The sequence below is a fragment of the Microcebus murinus genome, chromosome 1, assembly GCF_040939455.1.
Source record: "Microcebus murinus isolate Inina chromosome 1, M.murinus_Inina_mat1.0, whole genome shotgun sequence".
NCBI lineage: Eukaryota > Metazoa > Chordata > Mammalia > Primates > Cheirogaleidae > Microcebus > Microcebus murinus.
In genome coordinates this window covers 144947101-144968511 of record NC_134104.1, presented here as the reverse complement: position 1 = coordinate 144968511, position 21411 = coordinate 144947101, and the positions used below count along the sequence as shown (strand labels likewise).

The following is a 21411-nucleotide window of genomic DNA, read 5'->3' as shown; positions in this document are numbered from 1 at the left end:
CAAGGTGGGAGGATGGCACAAGGTCAGGAGTTCGAGATCAGCCTGAGCAAGAAGGAGACCCCGTCTCTACTAAAAATAGGAAAAATTAATTGGCCAACTAAAAATATATAGAAAAAATTAGCCGGGCATGGTGGTGAATGCCTGTGGTCCCAGCTACTTGGGAGGCTGAGGCAGGAGGACTGCCTGAGCCCAGGAGTTTGAGGTTGCTGTGAGCTAGGCTGACGCCATGGCACTCTAGCCGGGGCAACAGAGTGAGACTCTTTCTCAAAAAAAAAAAAAAAAAAAAAAAGGGCTCCATGTGCTCTGGCCCGGCTTGCCAGAGCTCAGGCAGTGGAGTTTGGGGCCCAGGCTCAGCTGCCAAGAAAAGAGCTGCTTTGCTTGATTTTGTCTTTGTTGTTCAGGTTGCTCCCTTGGAGCCCTGGGGACTCGGGGGATGGCTGCAGTCTGGGGCTGGGTTTCAGTAGCTCCGGATCCCCTACCCTGAAAGCATCAAACAAACTCCAAATCCCAGCATGATTTTGGGGAGCTCAAAAGAATAGAGTGCAGAGAACTGTAGGGAAAGGATTTCCACCAGCCTCGATTATGACATAAATAGTAAAATACTATGACATTGACAATTATTTCAATTATAAGATGTAGTTATTCTTCACAGTGGGAGAAGACCACAGCCTGGGGACTAGAGACCAGGACTGCATATGATTCCACCCTGTCTCTCCTCTGTCAAATGAAGAGCTTGGCTGAGGTCTGTATGCTTCCAGCTGTGCTCTGGGAAATCCCAGGAATTTCTCAGAAGTGCCTTGGGCGGGGGACTGGGATGTGGGGAGAGGAAGGATGGAGCGGGGGCACCTAACCATGGGCTCTCTGGGTGGCCAGAGCAGTCACACCTTATTCTATAAATTGGACTTCTGCATAAGGTTTCATTGAAGAAAGGGTTCCTGGCTAAACATAACGTGGACACTAAAGATACTCATGCTACCCTGCCCCCAGTCCTCGTGTGATCCCAGGATCCACCCTAGGAGACCAATGACCCCTGGGAGGGAGGCACTAAGTCTTAACAGATGATTGGCAATGGCATTGGTGACTCGATGCAAACTGTCATAACTTCTAAGTGCCGGGCTAGAGAAGTGAGGCTGTCAGGCAAGGAGAAGAGCTCCCCAGGGTGGAAAGGAAAGCCCTGGGAGAAAGGGACGGTACACTGGCAAATAAAGTACATGTGCGGCTCAGACTGTCTTCCCTCAGCTTCTGACCGTGGAAGGAAAAGTGTGTAGTGTTCTGACTGGAAGGGCAAATGGACAGGCAGAATGGGGACCTCGGCAGGAAGCAGTCAGAAGGAGGGTGCTGTCACCAAAGACATGGCCAGGGTCTGACATGTGCAAACCACCAGGGAGCCACAGCCATCAGGGGTGGAGAGACAGACGTGACATACAACCCATGGCTGGCAGTCACGCAGTAACTGAAACTTTGTCTTCTTCCAGATTGCACATTGTATTTACATGTGATAACACAATTTAAATATGATAATGATAATATTTAGCCACTTTTTCCCCCCTATTTTATAGCAAAAAGAAAAGCGCTATTTGGATGCAGATGAATGAATCATGAATTTCCTTTTTGAAGCCTTTGCGTTTGGGCCTCAAGCCCATGCCCAGGTGCCACCTGGTGGCAGGCACGCACACTGCAGGCACAGTCCCCAGGAAGAGGAGAACCTTCGGAGGAGGGCATGTGGCCTTAGCAACAGCAGCCTTGGAGGCCTCTCCTGCCCAACTCGGCTGCTCTGATGAGGGAGAAACCCACGTCCCATTTCTGAACCCAGTGGCAGAGAAAGGAACAGGAATCGCTGGGGTGGGGTTAAGTTCAGCTGCAGAGAGGAGCTGCCTCAGTGACGAGGAGAACTGGAAAACCACTGCCAGGCAGGGTTTATCCTCTCCCGGCTCTGGCCGGAAAGCCGCAGGGGGAGGAGACACCATGGGAGCCGGCAGTGCCCACTTACATCCTGAGGCCTTTCTTCCAGGCAGATAGGGCTCTCCTTCATCTGCCACCTGGCGGGGAGCTGGCTGACGTTCTGGATCTCGATGGAGTTGGTGGCTTTCTGCCCCAGGCGGAGGAGACCGAACTGGAGGGCTGAGACGTTGATGACCAGGACGGGCCCCTGAGATGCCCAGGGCGGCTTGTTACTAGGCCACCTGGAGACAGGCTCCTTGTCTTAGCCCCGCCACCTTCCTGCCCCCCAACCCCTGGCTGCCCAGCCTCCAGCCGCGTCACCTGGAAGGCCGCCTCGATGTGCAGCACCACTGGCGAGGGCGAGTCTTTGATCTCACACACCAGGTCCTGGCTTGTTGGGCCAGGGACGCCCCCGGTGAAGTTCAACTCAAAATTCTGGACTTCGCTGGGCTCTAGGAGAGAGAGACGGCAGTGGGAGGTAGAGAAGAGTGGGGGGCAGTTTTCTGTGGTCGGGCCCAGATGTCTGGCCTTCACTGACTTCTCATCTGCCATACGTCCCAGGCCGTGGCCAGAGCTGATCACAGGACACCAAGAGCTCTTCGCAGGCCCCTTGAACTATGGCGACTCCTCCCGCAGCCAGCCCCGGGCCGGTCTCCCACCCTCCCGCTGTCCCCAGCGTACCGATGACCCCTGTGCAGGGTTCTACTTCAATGATGTGGCAGTCACTGATCTTGCCCCACATGTATTTGATGGGCGACTTGCTGTTGTTCCACATCTGAAAGACACACCGCGATTGCGCTGCCCAGGTGCCCCCCCTCCGTGTCAGTGCTGTTTCTGCCAAAGGACTGTGGGACTGAGGGCTCATGAGGGGTCCACTTGACACTCTCTTGGCTAACTCCTGGCCACCAGAAGCCATGAACTTCCCAACCCAGCAGCACCCTCACTCCACACTGCAGTGCACATGGGAGCCATATCCTGCCAAAGACGGAATGGGGCCGGGCGCGGTGGCTCACGCCTGTAATCCTAGCACTCTGGGAGGCCGAGGCGGGTGGAATGCTCAAGGTCAGGAGTTCGAAACCAGCCTGAGCAAGAGCGAGACCCCCGTCTCTACTATAAATAGAAAGAAATTAATTGGCCAACTAATATATATAGAAAAAATTAGCCGGGCATGGTGGTGCATGCCTGTAGTCCCAGCTACTCGGGAGGCTGAGGCAGGAGGATCGCTTGAGCCCAGGAGTTTGAGGTTGCTGTGAGCTAGGCTGATGCCACGGCACTCACTCTAGCCTGGGCAACAAAGCAAGACTCTGTCTCAAAAAAAAAAAAAAAAAAAAAAGACGGGAATAGGTTCCATAGCCCTAACTTTCAGGGGATTCTGGGAAGCCGATAAAGTGAGACAGACACACGTGGCCCAGGCATATGTGCAAGCCAAGTTGGGTTCAAGGGCCCGAGGAGCAGCCCCAGCCTCCATGCAGTGGCCACTCCCATGCTCCTCTCCGGCTACACCCTCCCTAAGCCCACGCCATGTCCAGCACTGCCTGAGCCAGCCCGGGCAAGGGAGACACAATGACCTACCTTAAAATCTTTCTTCACATTTATGCCAATGTAGTTCTCCCCCGGGATGATGAGGGCATATGGTTCTAAGAGAACCTGGAAGGGCTCTACCGAGCCTTTCACTTCAATTTCCAGGACGATCACGTCATCCACGGAGTATGAAACATCCTCCAGGTTCTCCGCTTCTGAGCTGAACACAAACCTACCATGAGCTGGGATCCCACACAGCCCAGGAGCATGTCCCTGCATGTCCCTGCCTCTGTCCCACATTTTTGGTCTTGTGAAAAGAAAACACTACTCAACCCACAGCTCTCAAGCCCCTAAAATCAGAGGCATCGGCCAATGCCCTCAAAAGTGTCCCACTCTGACAGTTTACACGTGAGACAAAACCTTTCCTCAACAGTCACCACCATCCAGAGGCCACCGAGTTGGCTGCCCAAGGGTGGCAGTGAGCCTGGGGCACAGCACCAAGGTTCCTCCAAGGTGGCCTTGTCATGAGTTCAGTGAGCTCAGCATGCCAAACCTGCTCCAGACCTCAGCTGCCAGGGCAAGGCGGAAACACTCCCACTCCCAAAGCCTGCCTGAGTCAGGCTGCCCGTTCCCGGTTGCCTGGTACCTTCCCCCGAACAATGCCCAGGGGAGGGAAGGCCCACTGCCCACCCCTCATCCAGGGCCCAGACCCTGCTCACCTTACGGGTTCTGGGACTTCTTCTAGTACCATCTGGAGCACACTGTGAAAATTCCTCTGCTGCAAGACAAATACAGCGCCTTGAAAACACAATTGCATTCAAGCAGGTTGTCCTGGAGACGGCTGGGGCCGTGGCAGGAATTTTGCCCCAATTAGCCTAGCCGCCAGAAAGGCCTGCTGTAACCCCAGGGCTGCTGCCCTGCTACGTCTTCTCTGCCCTAGGGAAAGTGGGGTTGCTGCTGGGACACGAGCCACGACTCAGGGGCCTGCCTCAGCCGGGCCTGGGGGCGGGAAGGAAAGGCCTCCGGATGCTGACATTGCCCCTTGGCGGTGCCCTCAATGTGTCTGAAGCACCACATGGTCCCCGGGCAGACAATGAGGTGTCTGGACGCTGGGTCCAGTGGCAGACATGCTCCTCCTGGTCCCTAACCCACTGGAAGGAGCCCCAGAGCGTCCTTGTCACACCCAGCTTGAGCTCCCCTCTCACCCGCCCGGGGCTTCCTGCCACAGTGGGGCCGGCACTGTGCCGACCTGGCCCTCGAGACCCTGCACGTCACTCTCTGGGGGCTGCTGTGGGGCAGGCGGGATGGACACATTCTCTGACATAGAAATGGGGAAGACACCCAGAGCGGAGGAAACAAGCCCAGGGTCTGGCTGCAGGTGGGGTGTGTCTGGGGTGTGACCAGGCCCAACGAGCCGCTGCGTCCCACACACCAGGCACCTCCTCCAGCCACTCTCTCAGCTAGGTGCTGGCCTCGGCAGGGGCAGGCCCAGCTGTGGCTTCAGTGTCATTAGACGACATGGACGGAGGGCCAAATTATCATGACCGGAGCATGTTTGGCTACTGAGAGGACGCCATCTTAACCTCACGAGGAGAAAAGCTCAGGGTGAACTCGTGGTCCGTGTAGGGGCTGAGAACACCGTTTTCGGGCGCGATGGAGAAGGCGGTCTCCCTGTCTGGGTGGTATTTGATGCTGTCCATGGTGTAGGTTTCTCCAGGCATGAGGGGCTGCAGGTTGGGCTTCATGATCTGCCAGTGGAAGGCCAGCTCCACGTGCCTGTGGGGGCAACACTGACAGTGGGCGGTGGATTCAGGGCCACGTCCCAGTCTTGCCAGGACCAGGTCCTCCCACCCCATGCTCTGGGAGGGAGGAGGAAAGGAGCCAGGAACAGGAAGCGACTAGGCCAGTGCCTTCAAGCCCTCCCCATGGAGGAGCCTGGGGGAGCTGGGTAAGGACCGGTGGGCAGGTCAGAGTGTCTAAGGGGGAGTCCATGTAAGGGAGCCCCTCTCTTCCCACCCATGGCAGCTAGAGGTCGGAGCTGCAGTGGCTCATGGGAAATCATGCTCCAACCATTAAACTGAAGGGGTCAAGGCATTCCCCAGATATCAGAAAGATCTTCTGCAGTGTCTCCTACCACTCAAGAGGTCCCAAGGTTTGTCCCATGGACACCACTCCTGCCCTCTGCCTCTCCAGCTGGCCTCCCAGGACAGCTGTGTCCAGAAAGATGTGTGCCCACTGGCTACCCACAGGAACAGTGACAACTCCACTGCAGTAGGAGGGGCAGGGCTCCAGACATGCTGCTGATGGGCAGCTGTCACTGGGGGGGGGATGGCAGATGAGTCTCTTATCATGCCGGGTAATGGTAAGAATCCTGGGTAATGCCTGTGATCCCCTGGGCAGCCCTGGCTCAGAGGCTCTCTGAGGTCTGTCTTGGTGTAATAGAGGTGCTCAGAGGTGGGTCAGGAAATAAATGGCAGTACGAACTGAACCCATAGGCCATCATCTGTCTAACCCTGGGACTTGGATGGCTTCCCCTGCACAGGCATGGCATGACCTCTTTGGAAAACTGTTCCTGTCTAGGGATGGTCCAGGATGATTGAGAGCATCGCTGACTAATACAACTTCCTATGGTGATGGAAATCTCACATATCTGCACTGTCCAATATGATAGCCACCAGCACATGTGGCTACTGAGTGCTTAAAAGGTGGCTAGTGTCACTGAGGGAGTGGGCTTCTAATTTTAATTAATTTAAATTTAAATAGCCACATGTGGCTAGTGGCTACCACGATGGACTGTGTAAAGCTGGATCCTTCTATCCAATCTGGATCCATTCTGTGCCCAGGAACTTCCTGCCTTGCTGGGAACTCAGGGCCAGGGGAGGGGGGAGAAAGGCTGTGTGCTGGGGCCACCCACAGGGGCCACTCACGTAGCGTTTCTAATAGTCAGCTCTTTCTTAGCTGTGGACAGAAGGTTTTCAGGCTCAAATCGTATGAAATGCTGGGCTGTTAAGTCTGTGAGCTCTCCAGGTTCTGGCTCACTTTTTTCACCGGAAATATGGATCAGATCCAATGCAACCAGCTGCCCAGTTCCTGACAAAGTAAGGGTAGTGAAGTTAGTGGGGTTCAGTCACTAGGGCTGAAACCCAGACTCCATGGCCAAGGCTGCTGCAGGACCCATGGCATCAGCCACATGCAACTGGCCCTGGCCGTGATTCCTGGGGTGCACATATGAGGGGAAAGGGGGCCATCAGCACAGACTCACGTCCTCACTTCTTCACAGACCAAAAGGAGGTGATTTGGGGAACCTTATAGCCACATAGCAGGCACTTAGTCAATGACTGCCGGGTGAAACTGGATGGACAGACGGAGGGCTAGAAAGAAGGAACAGGGCATCTTGGGGTGATTCAGCAGGATGCCCCTTCTAACCCTACAGAAATCTAGAGCAACCTCTGGTCGTTCCTGTGTGAGTCCCTGGCAATTCACCAAAGGAGATCAAAGTGAGTTTCAAAGTGAAACAAGGAAAGATTTCACCCCAGGTGTCCCTCTGTCCCTCACTAGCAGGCTCCTTGGATTGTCCTGGTGGCCACGCTGGCATGGGTCTCCAAGGTCAGACCAGAGCGAGGGGCCCAAGGCTGGACCCAGGTGGCTGGGGGCTGCAGCACCCCCTCAGTGTGCTCCCTGGCACAGAGGGTGCGCACCTGCCCACCCACTGCCCACCAAGGCCCACCCGCTGCCCACCTCAGTGCAGCGGGTGGGCCTTGGAGCTGGGGCAGCCACTCCAGCCCTGCCCCTGCCTGGGAGCACAAGCAAGCCCACCTGTGATCACCAGCTCCTGTATCTGGCAGTTGTCGCACACGATGATAAAGCTCTGCTCTGCCTTCCCTAGGGTCCTTGGAAAGAACAAGACCTGGGGGAGAGAAGGGTTGGTCTGTTACCTCCCATTAAAGGGCTTCCAGCCCCACCTCCCACCCGCCTATTCTCAGACACACGCCCCTCCCTCTCCTCTCTGCTCACTTTACACTGAAGGCAGGGGGTTTCCAGCCTGGGCTCCCCCCGGAGTGATGCAGAGAGCATGCTCAAAGGATAGGAAGGTAAAGGTCACAGAGAACAAAATATAAATGGCACTTAAACACATGGCGACGTGTAGCCTCATTCACAATAAAAGAAATGACAATGAAAACCATCCAGAAGAACAGATTTTCACTCATCATACAGGCAAAGAGCAAAAAGTTGCCGGGCGCGGTGGCTCACGCCTGTAATCCTAGCACTTTGGGAGGCCGAGGCAGGCGGATTGCTCAAGGTCAGGAGTTCGAAACCAGCCTGAGCGAGACCCTGTCTCTACCAAAAATAGAAAGAAATTAATTGACCAACTAAAAATATATATATACAAAAAATTAGCCGGGCAGGGTGGCACATGCCTGTAGTCCCAGCTACTCGGGAGGCTGAGGCAGAAGGATCGCTGAGCCCCGGAGATTGAGGTTGCTGTGAGCCAGGCTGACGCCACGGCACTCACTCTAGCCTGGACAACAAAGTGAGACTCTGTCTCAAAAAAAAAAAAAAAAAAAAAAAAAAAAAAGAGCAAAAAGTTAGCTGTCATAAATACAATGATTTTTTTTTTTCTATTTTTTTCCCCAAGCTCCCCATTTGCCTAAGCCCTGGCAACCACAATCCTACTCTCTGCTTCTATGGGGTCCACTTTTTTTTTTTTTGGAGACAGAGTCTCACTCTGTTGCCTGGGCTAGAGTGCTGTGGCATCAGCCTAGCTCACAGCAACCTCAAACTCCTGGGCTCAAGCAATCCTTCTGCCTCGGCCTCCTGAGTAGCTGGGACTACAGGCATGTGCCACCATGGCCGGCTAATTTTTTCTATATATTTTTAGTTGGCCAATTAATGTCTTTCTATTTTTAGTAGAGACAGGGGTCTCACTCTTGCTCAGGCCAGTTTCGAACTCTTGACCTTGAGCGATCCGCCTGCCTCGGCCTCCCAGAGTGCTAGGATTACAGGCGAGAGCCACCGCGCCCCGCCTGGGGTCCATTTTTTATAAGTGAGATCATGTAGGATTTGTCTTTCTGTGTCTGGCTTATTTCACTTAGCATAATGTCCTCCAGGTTGATCCATGCTGTTGCAAATGACAGGATTTCCTTCCTTTGTAAGGCTGACTAGTATTCCATTATGTACAGACACCACATTTTCTTTATCTGTTTATCTGTCAACAGACACTTAAGTTGATTTCATATCATGCCTATTTTGAATGATGCTGCAGTGAACATTGGAGTGCAGATATCTTTTCAACATACTGATTTTAATTTCCTTTGGGTATATACCCAGTAGTGGGATTATGGGATCATATGGTAGTTCTATTTATAATTTTTTAAGGAAATTACATATTGTTTTAGTAACGGCTGTACTAATTTACATCTCTACCAACCATGTGCAAGGGTTCCCTTTTCTCCACATCCACACTTATCTTTCATCTTTTTGGTAATAGCCATTCTAATTGGTATGAGGTGATTTCTCATTGTGGTTTGAGTATGCATTTCCCTAATAATTTATGATGCTGAACATGTTTCATATACCTGTTGGCTATTTGTATGTCCTCTTTTGAGAAATGTCTATTCAGGTTCCTTTGCCCATTTTCATAATCAGGTTGTTTTCTTGGCATTGAGTTGTTTGAGATCATTATATATTTTGGATATTAACCTTATATCAGATGTATGGTTTGCAAATACGGCATTTTCCCCCATTCTGTAGGTTGTCTCTTCACTCTGTTGATTGTTTCCTTGGTTGTGCAAAGCTTCCTAGTTTGATGCGATACCATTTGTCTATTTTCACTCTTGTTGCCGGTGTTCTTGAGGTCAGGTCCAAAAAATCATTGCTCAGACCAATGTCATGAAGATTTCCCCCCATGTTTTCTTCTAGTAGTCTTACAGTTTCAAGTCTTACATTTAAGTCTTTTTTTTTTTTTTTTTTTTGAGACAGAGTGTCACTCTGTTGCCTGGGCTAGAGTGCCATGGCATCAGCCTAGCTCACAGCAACCTCAAACTCCTGGGCTCAAGCGATCCTCCTGCCTCAGCCTCCCAAATAGCTGGGACTGCAAGCACATACCGCCATTCCCGGCTAATTTTTTCTATATATTTTTAGTTGTCCAGATAATTTCTTTCTATTTTTCAGTAGAGACAGGGTCTCACTCTTGCTCAGGCTGGTCTCGAACTCCTGAGCTCAAACAATCCGCCTGCCTCAGCCTCCCAGAGGGCTAGACATTTAAGTCTTAAATCCATTTTGAGGTTTTTTTTTTGTATCTAGTTAGAGATAGGAGTCTACTTTCCTTCTGACGAATGCAATTATATTATGTTTTGATTCTTTCTAAAATAATCTCGGAAGGGCAGGGGGAGGACTTGTTGAGGGAGATGGAGGGGTGTAGATGCAATAAGATTGACCAAGAGTTGATAATTACTGAAGCTGGGTAATGAATACATGAGCGATCATTAAACTATTCTCTCTACTTTTTTTATGTGTTTAAAAATGTCCATGATAGCAGTTTTTTAAAAAAGTTTGGTAACACTGTATTAGCAAGGATGTAAGGAAACAGGCACCCCTACATATTGCTGTTGGAAATGTAAACTAGTACAATCCACCTGGCGGGGATTTTGGCAGCATGGATCATAATTGTGAGAGGCCAGACGCCTGAATCAGTAAATCCACTTCAAAGACTGTATCCTATGGGTAGATTCACACTTGGGACGGCGTGAGGTGTGTTTAAGTTATTTGCTGAAATAGCCAGAGATCTGGAAGAACCTTTACGCCCATCAGTAGGGAACAGCTGAACTAAATTATGGCTTATTCACCGAGTGGAATACTATGCAGTTATAAAAAAATATGAGAATGATCTCTGAGATACAGTGTTAAATGCACAACACATGGTGCAGAACAGAGTTCAAAGCGGTCAACTCTGTGTATGAGGGAAAAATGGAAACAAAGGAAAGAAAAAACACACGTGCAGTTGCTTATAGGCATAGGATATCTCTGGGAGGGCACTCAGAAAACTGGTCAGGTGTGGCCTCTGGGTGGCTGAGGAACTGGGGTAAAAGGGAGCATCTAGCTGTTTGTGTATACGTACCTTTTGGATTTCCAATCATGTGAATTTGTTTCTCATTTGGAACTATGAATAAATTTAAAAACAAAAACCCAAACAACCAATAAACAAAACACACAAGGAATGCACAGGAGAAAACTTCCCCTGACTTCTTCACTGCTCCCCAAAGAGTGCTGCTGCTACTCTTTTCCTTTCCTTGGGGATCACAGGAGCATAAGATGAGGGGAGCATCCAGGGAAGACCAGCCCCAATTCCTTGAAGCCTTAACAAGGCTCTGACAAGGCTTGGGCTACACCTAGAGGGCAGAAAGCCTGGCCCATGCGTGGGCCTTGCAGACCAGATCTGCTCTAGATAGTAGAGGGGTGGGGTAGGGTGAGGGAGGGCCCGGGAGAGATTAAAGAGCGTGGAAGCAGCTTAGATGTTGGTAGAGGTGACTCTCAGGCTACAGGTATGAACAAGCAATGCTTAGGCATTGTGATGGTAATACCTGGACTGTCTGCTATTGCTTTGCAAGAGAGGTCATAAGATAATCAAATGACATCACCCTAGAGAATGCAAGAATACACACCTACCCAGAAACCACTAAGGCTGGGACTGGGAATTGGAGTGGACATTTGGGTCCTTAAGACATAGAGGCAAGGCCGGGCGAGGTGGCTCACGCCTGTAATCCTAGCACTCTAGGAGGCCGGGGTGGGGGGATTGCTCGAGGGCAGGAGTTCAAAACCAGCCTGAGCAAGAGTGAGACCTGTCTCTACTATAAATAGAAAGAAATTAATTGGCCAACTAATATATATAGAAAAAATTAGCTGGGCATGGTGGCACATGCCTATAGTCCCAGCTACTCGGGAGGCTGAGGCAGCAGGATTGCTTGAGCCCAGGAGTTTGAGGTTGCTGTGAGCTAGGCTGACGCCATGGCACTCACTCTAGCCTGGGCAACAAAGTGAGACTCTATCTCAAAAAAAAAGACATAGAGGCAAATGCAATCATGCAAGTAGTTGAGGAAATAGCCATGACCAATCATAAGGAGGATGAAATATATATATATGGTAATGTCTAATTACCTACCTCCACTAATGTGGCATACCCCGGGGCCAGCTCAAACACTGAAGGCAGGATTCCAAAGGGAAGTTGCTCAACAAAGCCAAAAGTTGCAACGGCCTTAAAGAAAAGCATAAGATTACATAACAGTATAGAAGAAATTATAAAATCCAGTGCCCAGACTACAAATCTCTCTCCTCCAGACATCCATTTTGCAATTTAAAGGATGTTAAGGATCATCCAGCCCAACTGAGGCTCATCTGTTCAGCGTTGACTCAACCATCACCAGTGCTAAGGTTTGGATGATTATCCCCTCCAAAGTTCATGTTGAAATTTGACTCTCAATATTGGAGGTGGGGTGTGTTTGGGTCACAGAGGCAGGGCCCTCATGAAGAGATTAATGCCCTCCCTTGGGGGTGAGCGAGTTCTCACTCTATTAGTTCCCCCAAGAGCTGGTTGTTAAAAAGAGCCTGCACCCCCACTTGCTTCCTCTCTCGCCACGTCGTCTCTGCAGACGCCAGCTCCCCTTTGCCTTCCGCCAGGAGTGGAAGCAGCCTGAGGCCGTCATCAGATACAGATGCAAGTGCCATGCTTCTTGCACAGCCTGCAGAACTGTGAGCCAAATAAACCTCTTATTCTTTAGAAATTGCCCAGTCTCAGGTATTCCTTTATAACAACACTGAGTGCACTAAGACAACCAGACACCAGGCACCAGTTGAGGTTCTGAAGGTAAAGGCAAGCAAGTCATGGATCTTTATGGATATAAAGATCTGATTGCTGGCAGGATGTACAAGAAATACCACCGCCAAGTACTTAGGACACAAAGCGGGTGGTGTATGAGAAAGCCTGACTCAGGCGGTGGGCTGACAAGGCCCTCCCCTGGGCTCCCAAAGCACGTTGTCCTTTCTCAACTACAGCACCCTGTGTGGTGGGTGCCAGTGTATGCACCTGCCTCCACCCCCCACCTACCCCTGGCTATAAGCTCCTGAGTCATGAGGGCAGATGCCATCTTGTTAGCAGAGCTGTAGCCCCAGTGCCAATACAAGAAGCTACTTTGTATGCCAGGGACACAAATCCATGCATACAAGACCCTGGCAGGTAACAGAAATGAGTGAAATGCCTGCCTTGGAACATGTGGTCCTCTGGATCTATAGCTTGTTTTCTGGACATGTGGGTACAGAGGAATATATCTATTGTAAGAGCAGTAATAGTGTGAGCATGATGATGGGTGGTCTCAGTGCTGGGGATGCTTTGGAGTGAGGGGTGGCGATGGGCAAACTGAACAGAGTGCACAGGCCGTGCCTCCCCACCCTGGCCAACAGGGTCACTGTGAGTCCTGGTCTAGGCCTGCACATCTTCCAATGTTCCAAAGAGATTGGAAATACAGACTTTTATGTGAATCTCCCTATTTTGCAAATGGTGGCTCACAAATGTTTGGAAGCATTGTGCCAAATGAAGACCTGCAGAATTCGGCCAATAAGCTGCCAATTTGTAACCTCTGATATATTCAGACATTTGCTACAATAAGAACGGGCTGAATGAGTGAACGCAGTAACATTTGAGCAAGGATTTGCAGGGAAAGAGAGGTAATGCAACTGCCCAGGGTTGTGCAGGTGTTAGTAACATAACCAGAACTACAGCACTGGTCCACACACACATTCATCCTCGTTCGAGTGATGGCAGTTGCACAGAGAGGTCACGACATGCTCTTTCTGTGTGTCTGCAATCATAGGTGCACTCTAGTAAGTCCGTCTGGGGGTTATTTCCTTGGACGGATTTGTTCTTTTTTCAGATAGCACTTTGCGATCACTCACCCTGAAACTTGGTGGCGGCCAGCTCTTTTGGGGCATGATGCAGAACTTGCCAACACTGAAGCCCACATTTTTGCAGATGAATCTGGTCAGCTTTACTCCCCCAATGAGGCAGTAACCACAGTCCAACACGGGTGACACTGTAGCCACAGGAAAAGATGTACAAGAAAACAACAGGACATGCTGAAGAGGCCTTGCTATCATGGTTCTCCTGAGGTCCCGCCAGAGCTCAGGGCAGCTGTGGGAGGGCCAGCCCAGCACCCTGAGCAGAGAGGATGAGTGGGGACATGCCCTGACTTCCGCACCCACTTGGCCTCTTCCTGGGCTGCTGCTGGGTCCCATGGCAGTAGCGCATGGGACTCTCTATCCACTCCTGGCTACAGCAGCAGGAGTCAGTGCCCATGTGGACTCGAGCCTCAGCTAGGGCCACCCACATGGCCATCAGGCTGTGGCAGAAGTGAAGGGGTCAGAAATCCAACTCCCAGCCTGTGCCCAGCCAAAGAAGCTTGTAACAAAAAGAGCTCAGCCGAAGCCAGCTTTTAAAGGAAGCTCACACCTATAGCTATAAGAAATAACATCTGCTGAGGGCTCTTCGGGGTGTCCAGGCATTTCTTCCTTGCCTGGTGTGGCATGGGCCCATTTGGAGGTGTCCACAGCTAGCAAAATCTATGTTGGTTAGAGGGACTGCTGGCCTCCTCCCCTGCCGTAAGGCAACCTCCACTAGGAAGACCCAAAAGCAAGCAGAACAATTATGGCCTGACACTGTGGAAGACTGCAGAAGCCGCTAGCAGTTCATCCTCAGGACCCAGGGCCCCTGCCCAAGAGGACCAAGCTGTGTGCTGCCACAAAGGGGACCTGAGAGGCAGGCCGTCCTTATGGGGACTCTCCAGTCTTACCCGAAGCCACAGGAAGTTATAGCGCACACTCACATGTCAGCACCGGGGGTGGCCTCCGGGCCTGCAGGGGGATCAGGAGCGTGTGGGCTGACTGGGTCTCGACTAAAATAAAGTCATCGAAATCCCCAAGGCAGTCAGGAACAAACTGCACAGTGTACTGGCAGGTCATTCCAGGAGCTACCATTCCACCTTCTCCTGGAAACATCCCTGTGCATGACAAAGGCCTCAAATGAGGATCCGAGAGACCAGCTAGCCACCAGGGCTTGGGCTCAGCTGCTATAGACACCAGCTGCGGCTGGGGCTGGCTCTCTGAGTAAATGCCTTCCGGGCCGAGGCCACGCTGCTGGCAGAGCCACCAATGCACACGAGGGGAGCAGGCTGAGAAGGGGGGACTCAGGTTAAAATGCCAGGGCCCCGGGGGAGTGACACGGTCCACCCGGAACGGTTAGGTAGGCCCTATGGCTAAGAATTTATTTGAGGGCAGCAGAGAGCCCTTGGAGATTTCTGAGCAAGGGTGACATGATCACAGTTCTTCTTGAGACAAACACTGTGACATGGAGACAGGAAGGCTGGCAGGGAGCCTGCTGCAGGGGGTTAAGCAAGGAATAAGCAAGGCCGGACCGAGGGCCGTGGCAGCACGAGGGGTGGGGAGACGGCAGAGCCAGTGCCCAGCGAGCAGGAGAAAGGAGCTGTCAACACGCTGAGACTCACGGCCAGCTGAGCGTGAGGGGCCTCAGGGACCACTGCGGGACACAGCGGGAGTCAGCGGAGGGCCAGGTGGGCCAGTGACTGGCGGCAAGCCCAGCAAATAAATCTGAAGCAGTCTAGACAACTACCACACCGAACTCACCCAACCCCAGAGCGAAGTGCGGGGTGGAAGGTGGGAGGACTCGCAGGTAGCGGCTGGTCGAGGTGGTGTTCTGCAGCGCGATGACCATCTGTTCAAAGGTAAAGGTGATCACTTTCAGACAGCAACCTCTGTGCATGAGACAATACGGTGTCCGGGATTGATTTTAAGTAACATGGGAAGAGGGTAGGGGTACGAGTGAAATAAGCCCGACCACGTGCCAGTAACGGTTGGAGCTGGCTGAGGGGCACTTAGGGGTTCATTATGCAGTTCTATCTACTTTTGTCTGTCTCAGAAGGTCTCTATAGCAAAAAATAAAATACACGGTAAAAATGGAAGTGGGAATAGATCTGACCTATTCTTTGTACTGATGTTTAAAATACCCACTAGTAGGCCAGGCGCAGAGGCTCATGCCTATAATCCTAGCACTCTGGGAGACCAAGGAGGGATGATCACTTGAGGTCGGGAGTTCTAGACCAGCCTGAGCAAGAGTGAGACGCCTTTTCTACGAAAAATAGAAAGAAATTAGCCAGACAACTAAAAATATACAGAAAAAATAAGCTGGCCATGGTGATGCATCCCTGTAGTCCCAGCTACTCGGGAGGCTGAGGCAGGAGGATTGCTTGAGCCCAGGAGTTTGAGGTTGCTGTGAGCTAGGCTGACACCACGGTACTCGAGCATGGGCAACACAGTGAGACTCTGTCTCAAAAAAATAAACAAATAAAATACCCACTACTATATCCAGAGCACCTGCTCTGTGTCTCCTCAACCTCACAGCCACCAGAAAAGGCGGGAACTGTCTCTTTATCCCAGTGGAAGAAAGCTCAAAGAGTCACCTTAGCTGGTAAGCGAAAGTATTGAGGTTTGATCCCAGGATGTCTGGCTCCAAAGTTTTGCCCATGTCGCCTCTTACTTACCGCCTTCTTCCCCACACAACCCTCTGAGCCATTCTGCCCACGGTCCCAGTCCAGGGGCGTGATGGACACCCGGATGCCGGGGTTGCAACTGGTTCTCTCTCCATCACTCACCCCACCTTAGACCCCTTTCTCTTCTCTCCACTTTCTCTTCCCTCTACCCCGGACTGGGAGACCCCTAGCGATGTGGCCAGGAACTAACCCTCCAACAGCACCCAGCACAGTGCCTAGCTCATATTTCGTGAAAGTTTATACTTAAAAAAATGTATAAATGATAACATGACAAAAGCCGTCCATCACCCAGCTTAAGAACTAAAACATCACAAATGTAGTTGAAGTCCTGAGCCAGCTCGCCATCACATAAAAATCTATGTATGTCCTCACGTTTTTATTCGTAGGTTTGTATTCCTAAATCAGCATTTAAGTCCACTTTTGGCCAGCATAACACATTGCATTGCATCTACGCATCTGTGAACCAGGCCCATATTGTGGTTTTAATGTTCGTTTCTCCATCGTTAATGTCGGTGAGCATCTTTTCATATGTTTATTTGCATTTGGGTTTCCTCTTCTGTGAGTCGTCCATTCCTATCATTTTACCATCTGCCATTGTGTAGTTTGTCTTTTTCTTGTTGACTTGTAGGAGTTCTCCACATATTCTGGATACTAATTCTTTAAGGTATATGTTCTAAACATCTCTAAGTTTGTAAACTTGTATTGCCTTTTGATGTAGTTTCCAAAACTTTAATAGAAAATTTACCAATCTTTTATGGTTCATGTTTCAGTTTCAGGAAATCTTTCCATACCTCCTATATTTTCTTCTAAAAATGCTGCTCATTTTGCCTTGAGATCTTTGCTGGAAAGTGTTTTGTTTGGGGTATAGAGTGGGGATTAAGTTATCTTCCATATGGAAAGAATACTAAACTCATTTTTTTATTTGTTTATTATTATTATTTTTTAAAATCTATTTTTAGCCACTTAAATTCACTGGCTAAACTCAGTTTCGTACCTTCAGTTCTGCACATGTGCATGGACCAGCCCTAACAAGAGTATGCGCTGTTGCCTTGGTCGTGAAGCTACTTCTAGCCACTGCTGTCTTACAGATCAAGGTGCTCCCAGCAGCACTTGCTCCTCATGTCGGCTGAGGCAGCCTCACGGGAGCCTTGTTCCAGCCACACTCAGCAAATCTCCAACCAATGAAAGGCAGGAGCCAGCGGTTTATAGGACTTCTTAGAGAATGTCCCACGAGACGAACTAATCACTTGCACTTAATGGCAGTCAGCTCACTAATACATTCTCATATTGGCTTTCCCTCCTTCCTTCCCCTTTCCCGCTCCCCACCGGAACTGTATATGCTAGCACACAGTACGATCCCCTCAGGGGCTGCTTTACAGGAAACTTAGGCTATGACAGCTGGCATCGGAGAGGTCCTAAAATAGCAGACCCTTAGGATGCGGTGCTGGAATTGGCTTGCTCACCAGCATGGTGGCTGTCAGAACTCTAGCTGCCGGGAAGTAGGGCGTGAGGACCTGGTATGCTGACATCATGATTACTAGGGCTTTTCCTAGTGGGCAGCTGAAATGAGGTGCAGGTGAAAGGTCAGGCAGTGGAACACATGGTAGCTTCGGTGACTGCAAGGTTTGGGGCAGTGATAATTATGAAGATTGTGGCGGGGGCTGGCTTTCCTTAACAGCATTGGAAGCCTTGGAGGAAAAAAATGATAGGTTCAGGGCAGCCAACTGCCAACTCAAGGCCCACTGTGAAGACATTCCTTGGATTCCTGGGTTACACATAATTTGCTCTGTGTGTATGTGTGTCTGTTTTTTGTTTTTTGTTTTTTCCTGTTTGATGTGGTTTACTGTTTTGTACCTAGTATTTCTGCATGTTCTTAAGCAAGACTGGCTTGTGTTTTTTATTTGGTGTCAAGGTAATTAAGCTCATTACCTAATAACAAAGGCACATTCCCCCTCTTTTCCAAGTCTCTGAAACAGTTTATATAAAATAGGGATTAGTTTGCATGCTTGGCAGTATATACCCATAAAATGATCTGGGCCTAGTATTACTTCTTGTGGCAAGCTTTTTTCTAAAAAGTTATTTTCATCAAAGTTAGACAGCCACATAGTTTAAAGAGCCAGAGACTTCTATAAGGCTTTGAAAAAAGAAATCTTGCCCTTTCCCCCCCCACCCCTACCCTGCATTGCCCACGCCTCAAAGGCAAACACTTGTTCCTCCTTTAGCAGTTATTTTGGTATTTATGTCCATGTCTGCAAATAGCATACTACTTGTTGTTCAGGTTTAGGCATTAATTATGGATGGGTGATATGGCTATTCACTCCCTGCTCTTCCACGTCCAACTTGCCGTATGACACGCCTTCCTTTACCCATCTGCCCAATACGGCTATGTCATACTACTGGTTAGATTAGTAATTCATGTTCATATTAGAGTTACTAAGTAAAGGCTATTCACAGCTGAGCAGGAGGTAAACTATAATTCCCTTCCCTCCTCTGTACAATTTTTGGTTTTCCTGGAGTTAATGATCAACTAATTATTTTGTTAGCTATGTACTTATCAATCATTCAGTCCCTCTACAATCTATAAATCTCTTCCCCCTATATCCAGATGTATAAGGGATTCTTATCAATATCACCTCTATAAATAGGCCGGGTGCGGTGGCTCACGCCTGTAATCCTAGCACTCTGGGAGGCCGAGGCGGGCGGATTGCTCGAGGTCAGGAGTTCGAAACCAGCCTGAGCAACAGCGAGACCCCATCTCTACTATAAATAGAAAGAAATTAATTGGTCAACTAATATATATAGAAAAAATTAGCCAGGCATGGTGGCTCATGCCTGAAGTCCCAGCTACTCAGGAGGCTGAGGCAGTAGGATCGCTTGAGCCCAGGAGTTTGAGGTTGCTGTGAGCCACGGCACTCACTCTAGCATGGGCAACAAAGTGAGACTTTGTCTCAAAAAAAAAAAAAAAAAAAAAACCACCTCTATAAATAAACCTCTCCTAGAGCCATCTGACCTCATGTGATCTTAGATAGTTGCCCATTGCACCTATTGCTAAGTTATCATACAGGACAACCCCTGCAGCAGTTTTTTTTTTTAATTTCAGCATATTATGGGGGTACAGATTTTAAGGTTTCAATAAATGCCCTTTCCTCCCTCCCCCCACAAGTCTGAGTTTCCAGCATGACCATCCCCCGGATGGTGCACATCTCACTCATTATGTATGTATATACCCGCCCCCCTCCCCCCTGCCCAATACCCTATTACTGTAGTACCTCTGTGTCCACTTAGGTGCTGTTCAGTTAATACCAATTTGCTGGTGAGTATATGTGGTGCTTGTTTTTCCATTCTTGGAATACTTCACTTAATAGTATGGGTTCCAGTTCTAACCAGGAAAATATAAGATGTGCTATATATACCCGTTGTTTCTTAGAGCTGAATAGTACTCCATGGTATACATATACCACATTTTATTCATCCATTCTTGGATTGATGGGCACTTGGGCAGGATGTCCTCCCTGTCAATAGGTGGCATTGCTTGCAGGAACAGGCTACGCTGTTGTTTTTGTGTCCTCTTATCAGCTCTTGTTCTTTTTTTTTTTTATTTCAGCATATTATGGGGGTACAGATTTTAAGGTTTCAATAAATGCCCTTTCCTCCCTCCCCCCACAAGTCTGAGTCTCCAGCATGACCATCCCCCAGATGGTGCACATCTCACTCATTATGTATGTATATACCCGCCCCCCTCCCCCCTGCCCAATACCCTATTACTGTAGTACCTATGTGTCCACTTACGTGCTGTTCAGTTAATACCAATTTGCTGGTGAGTATATGTGGTGCTTGTTTTTCCATTCTTGGGATACTTCATTTAGTAGTATGGGTTCCAGCTCTAACCAGGAAAATATAAGATGTGCTATATCACCGTTGTTTCCACGGTATACATATACCACATTTTATTAATCCATTCTTGGATTGATGGACACTTGGGCTGTTTCCACAGCCTTGCAATTATGAATTGTGCTGCTATAAACATTCGAGTGCAGGTGTCTTTTTTGTAGTGTCATTGGATCTTTTGGGTAGATGCCCAGTAATGGGATTGCTGGATCAAATGGTAGATTCACTTGTATCGCTTTAAGGTATCTCCATATTGCTTTCCACAGAGGTTGAACTAGTTTGCAGTCCCACCAGCAGTGTAGGAGTGTTCCTCTCTCTCTGCATCCACACCAGCATCTATTGTTTGGAGACTTTTTGATAAAGGCCATTCTCACTGGAGTTAAGTGATATCTCATTGTTTTGATTTGCATTTCCCTGATGATTAGAGATGTTGAGCATTTTTTTCATATGTTTGTTGGCCATTCTTCTGTCTTCTTTAGAAAAGTTTCTGTTCAAGTCCTTTGCCCACTTTTTAATAGGGTTATTTGATTATTTCTTGCTGATTTTTGTGAGTTCTAAGTATATTCTAGTTATCAGCCCCTTATCAGATGCGTAGGATGCAAAAATTTTCTCCCATTCTGTAGGTTGTCTGTTCACTTTCATGACTGTTTCTTTGGCTGTGCAGAAGCTTTTTAGTTTGATCATGTCCCATTTATTTATTTTTGTTGCTGCTGTGATTGCCTTTGGGTCCTGCAGCAGTTTTAGGACACATCTATAAGTTCTTTGACACCCCTCTCAATAAGAGAGAAAGTCTATGTATTTTCCCCTTGAACCTGGGCCAACCTTAATGACTGCTTGCAACCTACAGCATGCAGAGGAAGTAGTGTTGTGTAACTTGCAATGTCAGGTTGTAAAAAGTGATGCAGCTTCCATCTTGCTTGCTAAGATAGTCACTGAGAAGCTCAGATACTCATTTTGAGCTGTCATGTAAAAAGTCTGATTACTGTGAGGCCACCATACTGTGAGGAAGCTCAGGCTATACAGAGAAGCCATGCGTAGGAACTCTGGCAGAAAGCCTTAGCTGCCTAGCTACAACCAGCACCAACTGCCACGTGAGTGAAATGCCTCAGATAATTCCAGCCCCCAATTTCATGTTACTCATCAACACTGATTCTTTCCAGCTATGGCAGCAAACGTTGTTGGAACAAGCCATTCCCATTGCACCCTGTCTAAATCTCTCACCCAAAGAATCTGTAAGCATGATAAAATGGTTGTTTCAAGTTGCTAAGCTTTGGGGTAATTTATTTTGCAGCAATACTATAATAAGTGCAAAATCCCTTAACAATGATTAACCTGGGGATTTCCTTCACCTTTCTTCTATATTGGGTTTTTGTTTCCCCATTCCCTGCCTTCCTCTTTCTTGGTTTATTCACTTCTATGAGGGATCATGTTCCCTGGGAGCTTCCTCAGA

General features: G+C 49.2%; 1 protein-coding gene across 1 annotated transcript in view; it reads right to left on the bottom strand.

Moving 5' to 3' along the window:
* The window catches only part of DLEC1 (DLEC1 cilia and flagella associated protein), a 75371-nt gene that overhangs the window by 26332 nt on the left and 27628 nt on the right, over positions 1–21411 (bottom strand). The window contains exons 7-18 of the mRNA XM_020285457.2: positions 15151–15238; positions 14334–14507; positions 13408–13544; positions 11621–11713; positions 7279–7369; positions 6390–6552; positions 5046–5238; positions 4182–4240; positions 3514–3682; positions 2623–2716; positions 2263–2393; positions 1991–2149 (exon numbers count right to left, since the gene is read on the bottom strand). Of these exons, the coding sequence (XP_020141046.2) occupies positions 1991–2149; positions 2263–2393; positions 2623–2716; positions 3514–3682; positions 4182–4240; positions 5046–5238; positions 6390–6552; positions 7279–7369; positions 11621–11713; positions 13408–13544; positions 14334–14507; positions 15151–15238 (1551 nt within the window). The remainder of the gene's footprint in view (positions 1–1990; positions 2150–2262; positions 2394–2622; positions 2717–3513; positions 3683–4181; positions 4241–5045; positions 5239–6389; positions 6553–7278; positions 7370–11620; positions 11714–13407; positions 13545–14333; positions 14508–15150; positions 15239–21411) is intronic.